Genomic DNA, 14,760 nt, shown 5'->3' with positions numbered 1-14,760 from the left:
TAATCTCCTTTGTCGGTGTGTCCTTTGCCATTTCCTATCACTCCTCCCTGAGAGAGACTTCAACCTGATTCCTACTGTTTTATTTTTTAGTATCATCCAGGAGACTGAGGTCTGTGAGGAGGAATGTGGCATCAGGATTGGAGGAAGACTTATCAACAACCTTCATTATGCACGTGGCACAATCTTTCTTGCTGTAACCAAGGAGGACATAAAGTGCTTGCTGCAGAAGACTAATGACTGCAGCCTTTAATGTAGATTGAAGTTCAACATCAAGAAAACAAAGATTCTTTAAAAGGAAAAGAAAACAAAGATCCTTACCACTGTGCCCATTGGCTGCATCACGATAGACAGTAAAGAGACTGAGATTGTTAACAGCTTTAGTTTGCGTGGTGCCATAATCAGCACTCTTGGTACCAGCAGCCAGGAAATCAGAAGACTAATTGCATTGGAAAAATCTGCCATCAGGGACCTCTCCAGAGTACTGAAGAGCAATGATATCAATCTGGAGACTGTGCCTGTACAGGCCATAGTCTTTGCAGTTGCTTGCTATGCATCAGAGAGCTAGACAGTGAGTAGGAATGATAGAAGGAAAATTGATGCCTTTGAGCTGTGTTGCTGAAGAAGAGTATTGAATATACCATGCACTGCCAGGAGAACAAACCGGTTCATCCTAGAGAGTGTGAAACCAGGCTACTTCTTGGAGGCAAGGATTCTGACATTTCTTCTGCCATACTTTGGGCATTTTGCAGGGAGGAACCAGTCCTCGTAGAGGGACGTCATGCTTGGAAGGGTACAGGGACAGCATAAGAGAGGAAGGACTCTCGATGAGACGGATTGATTCAGTGACTGGGGTAATGAGGGTAGGTGTGTTAGAGACAATAAGATTGGCACAGGATAGAGCAGGTTTCAGGGCTTTTGTACTTAGGGTTGTTATGAGTCACAACTCTATGACACATGACAACAACAACAACATGTTTTGGTTTATGATTTTTTATTTTGTTACATCTAGGAGGACAGGCTAGGCATGTGTCTCTTTAGTTGTACATTTATTATCACTGGAACTCTATACCTACCTGACTCCCAGTGGGTGGTGTGTGAGCATGGTCTCTATTGGCTAGTTGTGAAGAGTAGCTGTGGGTGGGTTAAGCAAGTGTTTACCACCTTCTCCTTTGATCCAGTGTACGTGGTGATATCACCTGTTGGGTGGAGTGGTATGAGTAGGTGTTACAGGTATGGTGTTGTGGCTAATTAGTGAGAGAACACTGCCTGCCTCCCGCTGGATCAGAACTGACTCACAGCTGACCCTCTAGTAGGTTTTCAGAAGTAGTTAATCATGTGGAAGGAGATTGCCCATCTTTCTCCCATGTAACAGGTTGGAAATTCAAACCATGTGCCTTGGGCTTGGCAGCATAACTCCTTACCACTAAGCCACCAGAACTTGGAAGAGGCAAAAGACACCAGGGGAAGAAGAGAGAAGAAAAATGGGTGAAAATAAAACGATCGAAAAGGAGAAAAGGAATAAATAGAGAGAGACAAATGGGAAGAAGACACAGAAGATAGAAAACACAGGAAGAAAACAAATCGTAATGAACATTTTAAGAGAAAGTAGGGGAGTGACTCTGCACTTGTGGCCCCATGCTTTGTACCACAGCAGAGTACTGCAGGTTTCACACGTGTGTGGTCACACAGATGGAGGAGGATCCTGTCAGGACGTATGAGTACACTTGCACCTCTGACGGAGAAGCTGCTGTCTGAGGCCTGTGAGGAATTGGTCTGCCAGTGACTCCGGCCTCTTGAGTGCATGTTTTCAGGTTGTGGCTCAGAGCTGGACTGCAGGAGGGGGTGAGTGGGATGGTGCTTGGGGCTCCAGGCAAACTGGGTGCATGTGACATGACAAGGGGACTGTTCCTAGTGCTTGTCCCTAGTCACCTGGAAGACGTAGTAGGGAACAGTAGAGGGAGAGAGCCCTTCTCTCGCCACAGGTGAATACCAAGGACTCAGTGCACATTAACACGGTTAAATTGCCCCTTCCTGCTCAGACTGCATTAAGGAGAAGTTCTCTACACACCACCCCAATTGAATAGTTAATGTTCTGTTCTAGCTGTTTCTGCTTGTCTCTTTGTTTGCTCTGAGTCACGGAGATGTCTCACCGTGTAATTCATACTCCGCTCCCCTTGGTTCCGATCTGGCTGCACCTTGCCTGTGTTTCAGGGGCTCCTGTGGGGGTGTCTTCTCCTTGCCTCTCTGTGTGTTTTTGCTTTCTCAGGATGGCAGATGCAGTGCCAGGCTCTCCTGCCTCTCCTCGGTCACTGTTTTCACTCTTTATTTCTGCTGGTTGGTTTTTCCAGTTCTGTATTTTCTCCTTTGATTGGGAGAGTTACTGTATCTGTATGTGTTCCAATTTATTTTTCTAGTCTCTGTTGTAAAGAAATTGAGCACAGTGTGTCATCAGGATGCCATCTATTTTCTCCATGAAGTTAAAGTTTCAGTGAAAGTACATTTATTCATGATTTGCCTCTTTCTTCAATAATCCTAGGTAATTGAAAAACCTGTTATATATGTTCTTTTACATCATCATATTGTCCATCCTATTTTTGATGGACAGTAAAAAGAAAAATGTTGCTGCTGATGTTATATGCCATCAGATCACTTGTTATCCGTAGCGACCCTCTGTACAACACCCCTGAAATGTGCTCTGACCTTGCCTAACTTTACTGTCTCTGACATACCTGTCCTCATTACCCCAGTCACTGAATCAGTCCATCTTATCGATGGTCTTCCTTTCTCTGTCCCTCCACCCATTTAAGTATGATATCCCTCCACAAGGACTGGTCCCTTCTTGCAACATGCCCAAAGTGTGTCAGATGAAGCCTCAGAATTCTTTGCTCCAATTCTCTTTCTATCCTCCCTACTCATTGTCCAGCTCTCTGATGCATAGCAAGAAATTGGAAAGACTATGGACTGGATCAGGAGCACCTTAGTCTCCAGACTGATGTCATTGCTCTTCAGTAATTTGGAGAGATCCCTGACAGCCAACTTTCATACAGTTCACCATTTTATTTCCTAGTTGCTGGTACCGAGAGTGTTGATTGTGGTGCCAAGCAAACTGAAGCTGTCAACAATCTCAGTCTCTTCACCGTCTTATCATAATGCTGTCATTTGGCCCAGTGGTGAGAATCTTAGTTTTATTGATGTTGCTCTTCAGTCCATATTGAAGGCTACAGTCCTTGACGTTCTGCAGCAGAGGCTTCAGGTCCTCCTCAGTTTCAGCAGGCAGGGTTGTATTAACTGTATAATGCAAGTTGTTGATGAGTCTTCCTCCAATCATGATGCCACAATTGTTGTTGTTGTTATGTGCCATCAAGTCGCTTATGACTCAGAGTGACCCTGTGTACAAGAGCTCTAAATGCCGTTCTATCCTGTGCCAACCTCACCATCTCAAACACACTCATTCCCACCATTCCACTCAAAGAATCAATCCATCTCGTCAAGGGTCTTCCTCTCCTTCACCACCCCTCCACTCTGCCAAACATGATGTCTCTCTCCAAGGACCAGTCTCTCCTTGCAACATCCCCAAAGTACGTCAGACGATGCTTCAGAATCCTTGACTCCAAGGAGCATTCTGGCTTCACCCTCTCCAGGACAAACTTGTTTGTTCTCCTAGCAGTCCATAGTATATTCAACACTCTTCTCCAGCACCACAGCTCAAAGGCATCATTTCTCTTTCTATCATCCCTATTCACTGTTCAACTCTGCAATGCATAGCATATAATTGCCGTAATAGAATATTTTAAAAATATTATTAAAGCTTTTCCCCCCTTTCTTTAAATTTATTACTCATGTCAATGAAAATTCACAGAGAATTTGGTTTTCAATTCATTCATTGTTGCCCTTTTCTCCCCTACCAACCCTCCCCCCTTATTAAGGCCTTTAGTACTAAAATAATGTACTTGACATTTTACAGGACAAAGAATTGTTATCAGGATTTGAAAAAGACTGCTGATTTGCTATCTGTTGGCTTACAAAATTCAGCCTCACTACGCAAGACGGCTCTGAATCCATCAGCTTTAGTGGCGGTATGAAAATATTGTGGATGAAATAAGAGGAAGCTTAACATTTTTACTTTGCTTTTGTTAGCTTAACTTTTTCTATGTGATTTCTGTAATGTTGATTCGCTTGGAAGCTTAAAGCTAATAGTGGTAAATTAATTCTTGTTACTTGAGTCTCTTGTTTTAGTCTAACCTGTGTTTCAGCAATTCTTTTCTTCTCAGCTGTTGATTTTGGAGTTTTTTTTTCTCTGAATTGATTGCATGTGTGTCAAATAGAAATGTTTCATAATCATCAGTACATTGACTGGTAGGAAGCAGTTTGCTTCTGTGTAATTTGTTCTCTTTGAATCTAGTTAGTAAATTCAAATTTTAGAAACACATGCAAATGAAGTACATGTTTCTAAGTACTATTTTCCAGTTATTTTAATAGATATCAACACGGTTTTTTGATGGTGATGGAAAATTAAACTATGGTGTAGATAAGTAATCTAGATAACCTCTTTTTTTTTCTGTGCATAACTTTATACTTTTTATTTAGGATTAGAATTTCAACAAAGTCCAAAATACTGTCGAATGACGTTGTTAAAGTCTTTTGTGAAGTTGTCATTAGTGACAAGTTTTATTTTACTATCTTTTAATATTAGAATTATTGGTAATAAAAGTACTTGTCTACATTTAAGATTTTGATATTTTCCTTAATAACTGTTAATGATTCTTGAATGTATACAAGTACTTTTTTTTTACCTTGGTGTTTTGTTTTTGTAGTTGATGGTTTTTAATAAATAAAATGTTTATTATATACTGTGTTATACAAAGTTAATATACATTGTTTTTCACACTGGATCTTTCTCCTTTCCTTTACCAACCCCCTCGTCAAATTGTGTGACCTTTTGATTAACACATCACGCCCTGTCCATCCTCACCCCTTTGTTCTCCCCCACAACCCTTAGGTCCTCATATACCTTCTAAAAGAAAGGTCTTACACAGTATTTGTCCTTATGGGACTGAGTTATTTCACTTAGCATAATATGCTCTCCAGTCCCTCCCAAGTTAGGTAGTTATTTACAAAATCATTACTTGTGCGTTCTGCATAGTACTCTGTCGTGTGAATATATCATAATTTCTCAATCCATTTGATTGGTTGGACATCTGGTTTGTTTCCATGTGTTTGTGATGGTGAATTGTGCTGCTTTGAACAGTGATGTACAAGTCTTCATTTGTGCATCAGTTCTCATTTTCTCAGGGTATATTCCAACTGGTGGAATAGCTGGGTCATATGGAATTTCTTTGTTCAGCTTTCAGAGGAAACACCAAATTGGTTGTACTATTTTACAATTATACCAACAGTGTATAAGAGTACCTATCTTGCCACATCCTCTCCAACATTTATTATTTGCTGTCGTCTTTAACTTGCCACTGCTACTGGAGTGAGGTGGTATTTCATTGTGGTTTTGATTTGCATTTCTCTTATTGCCAGTGGTTTTGAGCATTTCTTCATGTATCTTCCTCTGAAAATTCTTTCCATGTCTTTTGTCCATTTTGTAATTGGGTTATTAACCTTTTTCTTGTGGAGGCCCTGTTGTTGTTAGGTGCTGTCGAGTCACCTGCGACTCATAGCAACCCTATTATGTACAGTAGCCCTTAACCCTTCTCTGTCCTGTGCCAATCTCACTGTCTCTGACACACCTACCCTTGTTACCCTAGTCACTAAATCAATACATCTTATCCAAGGTCTTCCTCTCTTGTGCTGTTCCTCCACAGTTCCAAACATGATGTCCCTTTCCAAGGACTGATCCCTCTTGCAACATGCTTAAAGTATGTCAGATGAAGCCTCAGAATCCTTGCCTACCAGGAGCAGCCTGGTTTCACCCTCTCTAGGACAAACCTCTTTGTTCTACTAGCAGTCCATGGTATATTCAATACTTTTCTCTAGCACTACAGCTCAAAGACATCAATTCTTTTTCTGTCATCCCTTTTCATTGTCCAGCTTTCTGAGTAATTGCGAAGACTGTTACTATAACAGGCACACCTCAGTTTCCAGACTGACATAGTTGCTATTCAGTACTCTAGAGAGGTCTCTGACAGCAGACTTTCCCAGTGCAATTTGTCTTTTGATGTCCTAACAACTGGTACCAAGAGTGTTGTTTAATAAACTGAAGCTGTTAACAATCTCAGTCTCTTCGTCATCCATCATGATCCAATCAGTCCACTTGTGAGAATCTTTATTTTCTTGAAGTTGAGCTTCAATCCATAGTTAAGGCTGCAGTCCTTGATCTGTAGCAAGCCCTTCAGGTTCTCCTTGGTTTCAGCAAGCAAGGTTGTGGTAAAAAATCAAGAGGACAACCACCTCACCAGCTGACTGGAATAGGTAGGTCCCTGTTTCTTCTCATTCCAAACAAAAGTGATCTGAGAGTGCGGAAATTGTCAGACAATATCATTAATTTCACTTGCAGGCAAGATTCTGCTGAAAATTATCCAAAAACGACTGGCATCAACAGAGAACTGCCAAAAGTGCAGGCTAGATTTAGAAGAGCCCATGGTAGAAGGAATAGTATGACTGATGTTAGATGGATCTTAGCTGAAAGCAGGAATTACCAAAGGAATGTCTTTCTGTGTTTCATTGACTATGCAAAAGCGTCTGACTGTGTGGATCACAACAAACTGTGGCTGACTCTGAGAAGAATGGGAATCCCAGACTACTTGATCATACTCATGTGAGATCTATACTTGGGCAGTCGTCAGAACAGAGCAAGAAAACACTGCATGGTTCAAAATTGAGCCGGGTGTATGTGAGGGATGTGTCCTATCTCCATACCTTTTCTTTTTATTTTTTAAAATTTTCTACTAGTTTATTTACAAAATTCAAATACAAATTCGAACAAATTAAATTTCCCTAACCCCTCCACCTTCAAATTGTACAACCCAATGATTAATCCCCCCTCCCCCTGCACATTCACATCCCTCTGCTTCCAGCTTCTCCCACCCTTCTTGCATTTTTATACTACTTCTACAATAAAGGTTTTATACAATATTTATTCTGGTGAGACTGAGTTAGTTCATTCAGCATAATGCTCCCCAGTCCCTCCCAAGTTAGGTAATAATTGACAAAATCGTTGCTCCGGTGTGTGCATAGTATTCCATTGTGTGAATGTACCATAATTTCTCAATCCATTCATTTGTGGTTGGACATTAGGACTGTTTTCATGTTCTTGTGATGGTGAATAATGCTGCTATGAATATTGGTGTACAAATCTCCGTTTGTGCCTCCATTCTCCTCTATACCTTTTCAGAATATATATATTATTATATATATTCTATATATATATATCAATATATATATTATCTGGAGACCCTGTAGGATTCTGTAAACTTTTGATATGAGTCCCTTGTCTGAGATTGTATTGCCAAATGCTTTTTCCCCAGTCAATAGGTTTTCTTTTCACTCTCTTGGAAAACGTTTTTGGTGCCCACAGGGATTTCATTTCTAGAAGGTCCTGTTCATCAGTTTGACCATCTTTAGATTGTGCACTTCTGGCTGTATTTGGCAGTCTCTTTATACCTTGGACTAGCTCTTCTAAGCTTGATCCCAGTTTCTCTCTTTATGACCTTGATGATTTTAGGCTTTACTCCAGGTCTCTTATCCCCCTTGAGTTGATTTTTGTGTACATTGTGAGATGCCGATCCTGTTTCAGCTTTCAGCAGGTAGCGTTCCAGTTTAGCCAGCACCGTTTGTTGGAGAGGTTATCATTTCCCCATTTGATAGGTTACCTTGGTGTATTGTTTAAGGTCATTTTAAACAGACATGGTTGCAGGATGTAACTCCATTTTTACACAGCTATCTTCACAAAGTATTGAGAATGCTGGCACCAAATCCTGAAGTGATAATAGCTGTTATCTTTGGGACAAGCAAGAGTGTTGTTTTCTTTTTTCTTGTTTTCAGTTTCCTTTTGAGAGTCTGTGTGTTGGTTTTATGGTGAAAATGATAGCTAGTCATTTTTGTAGCTACCATATATACCGACGCACCTACTTTTATTTTCCTATGTGTTTTCCTCCTCTTCTTAGGAGACAAAAACTACAGATGAAATTGATGAAGCATTGAAGATTGCAGGCTATAATATTGAACAATTGAGTATTGCTGTAAAAGTAAGCATTTCAAAACTTTTGAGTATGAATTCTGTTTGAATATGTACTTTTGGGTATGTTATCACTGAGACTGTCATTAATATTGAGTTGCTAAAACTTAGTTTGATCCTTTAGAGAAAGAGAAGCATATAAAGAATGAGAGCATTTCCTGTGGCCTGCCAGGATCAGTCTTGCAGCATTGGACTAGAAACCTGATGAATTTGAATTCTGTTAAAAATCATAATTTCTGGTTGCTGTGAAAATGTTCAAAAGCATTATAGATTATCCTGTCACTTTTTTTCCTATAAATTCTTGCTCTCTTCTTTTCACCATACCCTCCCACCCCACTCACCCTTCTCCTCCCACAAATAGCTGCTGCCTTGATGACAAATAAGCCCTTCCAAAGTGCCCAGCAGGAACAGATCTACAGTTAGGGAGTTGGAAAGATTATAGAGCTGATTATGCCATGGCCTCTCATTTTTGTAATTAGAACCAGAACATTTTTAAATGTCTAACTGTAAAATGTTAGTTCTTGAGAAATTTTATAAAAGTAACCCGATCAAAGTCACTAAAGAAGAAAAACACAGAGGAGGGGTATGATAGGAATCAGTGATAAAAAAAAATATCAGCTCCACTTGAGAAAAGCAAGTCAGTGGTATACAGATGAGAAAAAAACAATGTCGGCTTTGAGAATGGCTGAATCAGGTGAGCAGAAGACCTGTGTGTAATACATATGCAGTAGCACAGTAACCACTAGCCACAAGTGTCTTGACGTGGACATGAAAATTTTAAGACTGGAGACTTCCGTATTTGCATTGGCCACATTTCCAGTACACTGTGGCTGCACATAGCTTGCAGATGTCTTGCTGGCCACACAGAGGACATTGCTGTCATCTCAGCAAGTTCTCTTGGCCAGTGCTCGCTGCACTGTCATGTCTCCAGTGAGCATCATTGCCAGTAGCTTTAGACTTCTCTTGTTAGATGGGTGGAGAGCTTGTACTGGAAAACCCGTAGTGATATTTTACCTTCTGCTAGGAACTAAGTTGATAAAGTATGACGTGTTATTAGGAAACGTCTTTAATACTCTTATGTTTATTTTAAATTTTTGTTTTAGTTTATTTTTATTTTTCTTGTTCTGTACCATCGAATCGGATCCAACAGGCACAGGAGGAGATTGCCCCTCCTTCTCCAGCAGAGCATCTGGTGGAACTCTTGTGTTTATTTTAAATATGAAGATATAATCACTGTTGTTTGTCTTGAATATTTAAACTTATTTTGAGAAAACTCTTGACTGATATAATTATGTTTTTAAAAAATGCCAGGATTTAAAGGTGAATCTTGTAACTTTATTTAATTACCTCTTCTCTCTTTCATTTCCTCTTGTGTTGTTATTTAGAGAAGTCTAAAACTTATCTTTTATTGTAAAAATTATATTGAACAGTTCAACCTCTACAAAATGCAGATACAAAATTAGGTATTTATATTGTGTTTTTCTAGAAGCTTGAACATATGCAGACTCAAACAAAAGAGAAGACAGACAATATTACAGAGATTCTTGAGAAACAATTTGATCAACTTTTCACTTCCCTTGATTCAAGGTAATAATTTAAAAATATAGACTCAGACTAAAGTTTTAGCATTGACCTATCACGTTATTCTTTTAACGAGATTGAAGTGTACTGAGTGCTGCTACATTTTGAATGGCGTTGAAGGTAGTTAATAGTCCCTACTTATGGACTTAATAACATTAAAATTAAGAATAATTAATACAGTTTTTAAAAAAAATTTAGCTATTCTCCATCTAGTCTCAGTGCTGTTAAACCTCTTATTTAACAATCAGCATAGAAAATACTCTCAAAATTGAAGTAATTTTTGTAGAACTGAACACACTTTCAAAAATGCAAACATACTTTTGGTTTTTGTGGCATTTTTTCCAATTTATTATTTTTTACTATTAGAAAAATGTATATAAAACAACACTTTCCAGTTCAACACTTTCGTTAAACACTTGGTTTCATCATTCTTTGATGTGTTCATTTGCATTGGAGCAGAAAGCTTCCTAATACTCATCACTTAACAGGTAATATTCTTGACTTTTAAAAATCTTTTTTCATATAGATATGATCTTAGTAAATTAATCACATGAGGAAGACAAAGTATATACATACTCTACATTTCAAGAAACAGATTTAAAAATTGTGATAGACTTCAAGTAATGTATTCAGTAATATGGACATTTATATAAAAATGAATGGTATTTGTCCATTTAGCTCTCAGATCAGTGTGGTGTGTTGTTGTTTTTTTTTAAAAAAACCAAACTAAAACATAGAATCCATGCAGTTTGCAGAAATTTGTTGATAGCCTTTGTTCTTTGCTGATGTTATCTTACATGTTTAATTACATGTTCTATAATTAGAGTATTTTAGAGAAATGTCATATACATTAATTTTTTGGACCCATAGTAGAACTTACTGACATTACCTCTTTTCTGCTAAAGAAACTTAAAAAATGATAGTTAGGAGATCTGGTAGCTTCCAGGTCAAGAGTTGTGCTTCCAACCCAAAGGCATGCAATTCAAATCCACCAGCTGTGCTCTGGGAGAAAAATGAGTAATCTTCCCTCGTGCCATTTACAGCCTTTGAAAGCCTGGAGGGTCAGCTGTAAATCAGTTCCAACTTGACAGCACATAACAGCAACAACATAAATATAAGCACTACAAGAATTTAACCTTCAGAGTTAACCTTGTAATTTAACCTTGTAACCCTCAGAGCCTGGCTCTCACTCCTGTTACTCTTCATTGTTGGCACAATCTCTTTTTTTAAGTGTGGATTTAGTTTAATGATATGTTAAGCCATTTACTGCCAAGTTTCATGAATGAAATGAGTAAGTTAGGAACCACAGTCAGCACCACGTGTTTCCATGATGAGGAAATAACACCATAGATAACTGAAAGGTTTTGACTGTGAGGTGGAAGTAATGAAGTAATGACCATATATTGTTGTTAGGTTCGATTTAGTCAACTATGATTCATAGTGAACATGTGAACAACGAATTTATACTTGGCCCAGTTCTGTGCCATCCTCATCATCTCTCATTTACTTGAGCCCATTGTTACAGTCACTGTGTCAGTCTATCTTGTTGAGAATCTTCTTTCTTTCTCAGACTTACAACCATTCCAAGTTCAATATCTTTTTCCAAAACTAACCTTACTAAATGATTAGTTTGAAGATTTATAATTAATTGAAATGTAAGTTCCATGATGATGGTTGCCTTGGTAAAATGTGTCAAGGACTCCTCCAGATGGCTGAAGAGCATTGATGTCAGTCAAGAGACTAAGGTTTGCCTGATCCAAGCCATGGTGTTTGAGTTGCTTGCTGTGTGTCTGAGAACTGGACAATGATAGGAATTTATGCCTTTGAGTTGTGGTGCTGAAAAAGAATATTGAACATACGGACTTCCAAAGAGAGCAAGCAAGTCAGAACGAGTAAAAGCTCCTTGGAGGCTAGGATTTTGAAACTCCATTTCACATACTTTGGGCATGTTGCCAGGAAGGATCAGTCCTTAGAAAAGGGCATCATGCTTAGAAGGGTGGAGGAGTCAGCGCAGAAGAGGAAGACCTGGGATGCAATGGATTGACACAGACTGTGGCAAATGGGATCATGTGTGTCAGATAGTCAGTCAGGTTGGCACAGGATAGGGCAAGGTTCAGAGTTGTTCATAACATGACTGTGCATCATCATCTACTCAACAGTACACAGCAACATCAACTTTAAAATCTCATTTTTATGGTACTTGTGTGGTGTTGGAAATTTTAAAATTCATGTAAAAGGATCTGATCCTTACAAGAAGTGAATATAGATATCTGTGTAAGAGTATGAGTAAACAAACACGCTTTCTTTGCTTGGAATGGCATATTGTCTCTTTCCCTCTGTAACTATGTCAGCTATATTTGTGACATATTTTTATCCTTTTGTGAGATTTATTTATGCATACACAGAGTTCAGCTATAATATACTTCTCTTCATTTCACTATGTTATGTGTTATTTAAGTCAGTAGGCTGGTTGTTTTCTGATATACTTTTTAGTTGCTACAAATTTACTTTGACATAAATGTTCATAAAATCCTGACAAATAATTTTGGGGTTTTGAATAAAGGAAAAAGCACTTGTGTGAAGAACTAGTACGAACTACAGAAGATTATTTGTCAGAAGTAATAATGGCTAAAGACTACATTGAAGAGAAAAAAAGGGATTTAGATGCAGCCATGAAGATAGCAAGAGAGTTAAAATCGGCACCTTCTCTTAGGAACTATTGTGACCTGAACCAGGTAATCGAATCACTTCTGAAATCGTTCATTTCAATGCTTTGCACATAAGACTTAACTCAGTCTTCAGATTATCTTGTTAATAGCATTCATTTGGAAGGTGTTTTAAATTTTAAGAAAAAGAATAAATATGTTTAGCCTTTTTTATTTCACATTTATGGAAATTACGCAATAAAATCTTTACGCTATATGATCTGAGAACAAATAGGATAACATTGAGTCAAAAGATACTTCTATGACACCAGGTGAAACAAGAGAATCTGTAAGCTAAATGGGACTTTGTTTTCATCTATGAAACCTTTTAAATAATGGCAGTCAACACCAGATTTAAAAATGGAATTGTAGATTCCATTTCTTCACCACTACCAAATTTACAGATCAAAACACAGTATTTGAGCTGTCTTCTACCATCTCAGTATTTGCTTAGGGAATAATGTTCATTGCCATGAGTTGGAACTGACTCTCAGCTGACCTACCAGGATTTTAGAGACTGTAAATCAGATGAGAGGAGAATTTCTTTTTCCTTTTGAACTGCTGGTGGATTCAAACTGCTTGCCTTTGGATTGGCTGCACAACTCCTTACCCAGTAAAACAAAACAGGGTTGGCCATAGATGATCTTTTGCTCATTTCAGTTTTCCTCCTTGAGAGTATGGACACTGATACACTGACTTTTGAGTCCTTTTGAATTCTGTATTACTTTTGTTTCCCATTGATAATCAAATGTTTTAACTGACATGAAGTAAAAAATAATAGAAATCATTGGTTTACCTGACTCCAAAGTTCATAAGTTTAAGTCAAACAAGAGTTTACTACCATCACGTTTGGCCAGACCTCCTATTTCTAAAAATAGTTATGGTTATTTCTTATGTATTACATGTAAGGAACTTTTTATTGGGTACTGTCGAGTCACAACTGACCCATAGCAGACCCTCAAGGGAGTTTTCAGAGGCAGTAAATGGCACAGGAGGAGACTGTTCTTCCTTCTGCAGAGCACCTGATGGATTCAAACTGCACCCCTTTTGAATTGCGGTGCAGCTTCTTAACCACTAGACCACCAGAGCTCCCTCTAGGCACTAGAAGGTAAAAAATGTAGTAACATTTGGTCTTTACCTGAGAAAAATTGATTTAGGAATACAAGATGTAAGAAGAGAATGATTGAAGATAGGCAAATAGAAAATTAATGGAATGATTCTTTTATCTGATTGTGTAGTTGTATAGTCATTACCTACTATCTTTTTCTGTTGTTGATGTTAATCTATATACTCATACCTCCAAAAGACTGTAAATGCTTTTATGGAAAAAAAATACTAAACACTTGCTTGCATTATTTTAAGTACCTAAAAATCAAGACTTAAACATATTAGAGATACACATAAAAGGTTATAGTGTACCTTCTAAAACTGTACTGTTTCAGTAGTATGTATGACAATGAAAAATTTACATGAATTTACACACTTTACTTTTTTAATTATAGATTATCCGAACTTTGAAATTAACATATGAGAGTGAATTGTCAGAAATTAGTTCCTTAAAACTTAAGAGCTCTCCCAGGTGAGTAAATTACCATTCAGGAGCCTGTAACAATTAACTATGAAAATGTATTAGAGCCTAAATGTCTTAAAATAATAGAGAGTAAATCTTAGAAGTTGAGGTCAGAAATTTTACTCAGGTACCAGACAAATCATGCAAATATAATTCATGATAAATTAGGAAGTTATTTGATTGTGATACCTACTCTTAAAAATTGTTTTAAGGTCAGCATCATTTTTAATCATTATTATACTAGTTTATTTACAAAATTGAATACATTATTTTTCAGAACAGATTCTTTCAATTTCCCTCATCCTCCCACCCAACAAATTTTACAACCCCATGATTAATTCTCCTCTCCCCCTGCACATCCTCATCCCTCTGCTTCCCCCCTTCCCCCCTTGGATCCTTATCCTCATTCTAAAATAATGGGTTTATACAATATTTGTCCTTGTGGGGCTGAGTGAGTTCGCTCAGCATAATGCTTTCCAATTTCTCCCAAATTAGGTAATAATTTACAAAATCTTTGCTCCTGTGTACTCTGTGGTATTCCTTTGCGTGAATGAATGTACCATAATTTCTCAATCTATTCATTTGTGGTTGGACATTTGGGCTGTTCCATGTTCTTGCAATGGTGAATAATGAACGTTGGTGTACAAGTCTCTATTTGTTCTCATTTTCTGAGGGTATATTCCAAATAGTAGAATATCTGGGTCAGTTGGGTCTTAGAGTTG

At 38.0% G+C, this 14,760-nt stretch overlaps 1 protein-coding gene across 1 annotated transcript in view; it reads left to right on the top strand.

Annotated features, from left to right (window-relative positions):
• RNF17 (ring finger protein 17) overlaps window positions 1-14,760 on the top strand; it is a 145,817-nt gene that overhangs the window by 23,629 nt on the left and 107,428 nt on the right. The window contains exons 4-8 of the mRNA XM_006879553.1: window positions 3,965-4,076; window positions 8,112-8,192; window positions 9,669-9,769; window positions 12,327-12,498; window positions 13,971-14,047. Of these exons, the coding sequence (XP_006879615.1) occupies window positions 3,965-4,076; window positions 8,112-8,192; window positions 9,669-9,769; window positions 12,327-12,498; window positions 13,971-14,047 (543 nt within the window). The remainder of the gene's footprint in view (window positions 1-3,964; window positions 4,077-8,111; window positions 8,193-9,668; window positions 9,770-12,326; window positions 12,499-13,970; window positions 14,048-14,760) is intronic.

Source organism: Elephantulus edwardii, unplaced genomic scaffold (assembly GCF_000299155.1).
Source record: "Elephantulus edwardii isolate Elephantulus edwardi_28Jun2011 unplaced genomic scaffold, EleEdw1.0 scaffold00004, whole genome shotgun sequence".
Lineage (NCBI taxonomy): Eukaryota > Metazoa > Chordata > Mammalia > Macroscelidea > Macroscelididae > Elephantulus > Elephantulus edwardii.
This window is presented reverse-complemented; position numbering and strand designations above follow the sequence as displayed.